Source organism: Mesitornis unicolor, unplaced genomic scaffold (genome assembly GCF_000695765.1).
Source record: "Mesitornis unicolor isolate BGI_N332 unplaced genomic scaffold, ASM69576v1 scaffold25609, whole genome shotgun sequence".
NCBI classification, from domain to species: domain Eukaryota; kingdom Metazoa; phylum Chordata; class Aves; order Mesitornithiformes; family Mesitornithidae; genus Mesitornis; species Mesitornis unicolor.
Window position 1 is genome coordinate 4236 of NW_010206911.1, and position 295 is coordinate 4530.

Genomic DNA, 295 nt, shown 5'->3' on the forward strand with positions numbered 1-295 from the left:
ATCGTCTACTACAAGGAGTCGGAAGTGCTGCGCATCCTCCACTTGTCCCCATCACGGGGGGCTCGGGGACCCCAGACCGCGGTGTCCCCATGGCACCAAAGCTGCTGGACCCCATAGTTGGGGTTGCTTGGCCAGGTAGGGGATCCCGGACCCCGCTAATGCCCGGTGTGGGTCAGACCCTTCCAGAACGTATCGGAGTACGTGGGGCAGGACGCTTGTGGGGCGCAGAGCTGGAACGTGGTGGACGTGGACCTTCCCCTCAGCCCCGAGCAGGCGCCGGGGGTGGCCCTGCTCA

At 65.8% G+C, this 295-nt stretch overlaps 1 protein-coding gene across 1 annotated transcript in view; it reads left to right on the forward strand.

Annotated features, from left to right (window-relative positions):
* LOC104546541 (insulin receptor-related protein-like) overlaps positions 1–282 on the forward strand; it is a gene marked incomplete at both ends in the record, with an annotated part of 4246 nt that extends 3964 nt beyond the window's left edge. Inside the window, one exon of the mRNA XM_010191957.1 lies at positions 177–282. Within this exon, the coding sequence (XP_010190259.1) occupies positions 177–282 (106 nt within the window). The remainder of the gene's footprint in view (positions 1–176) is intronic.
* Between the last annotated feature and the right edge of the window lie 13 nt (positions 283–295).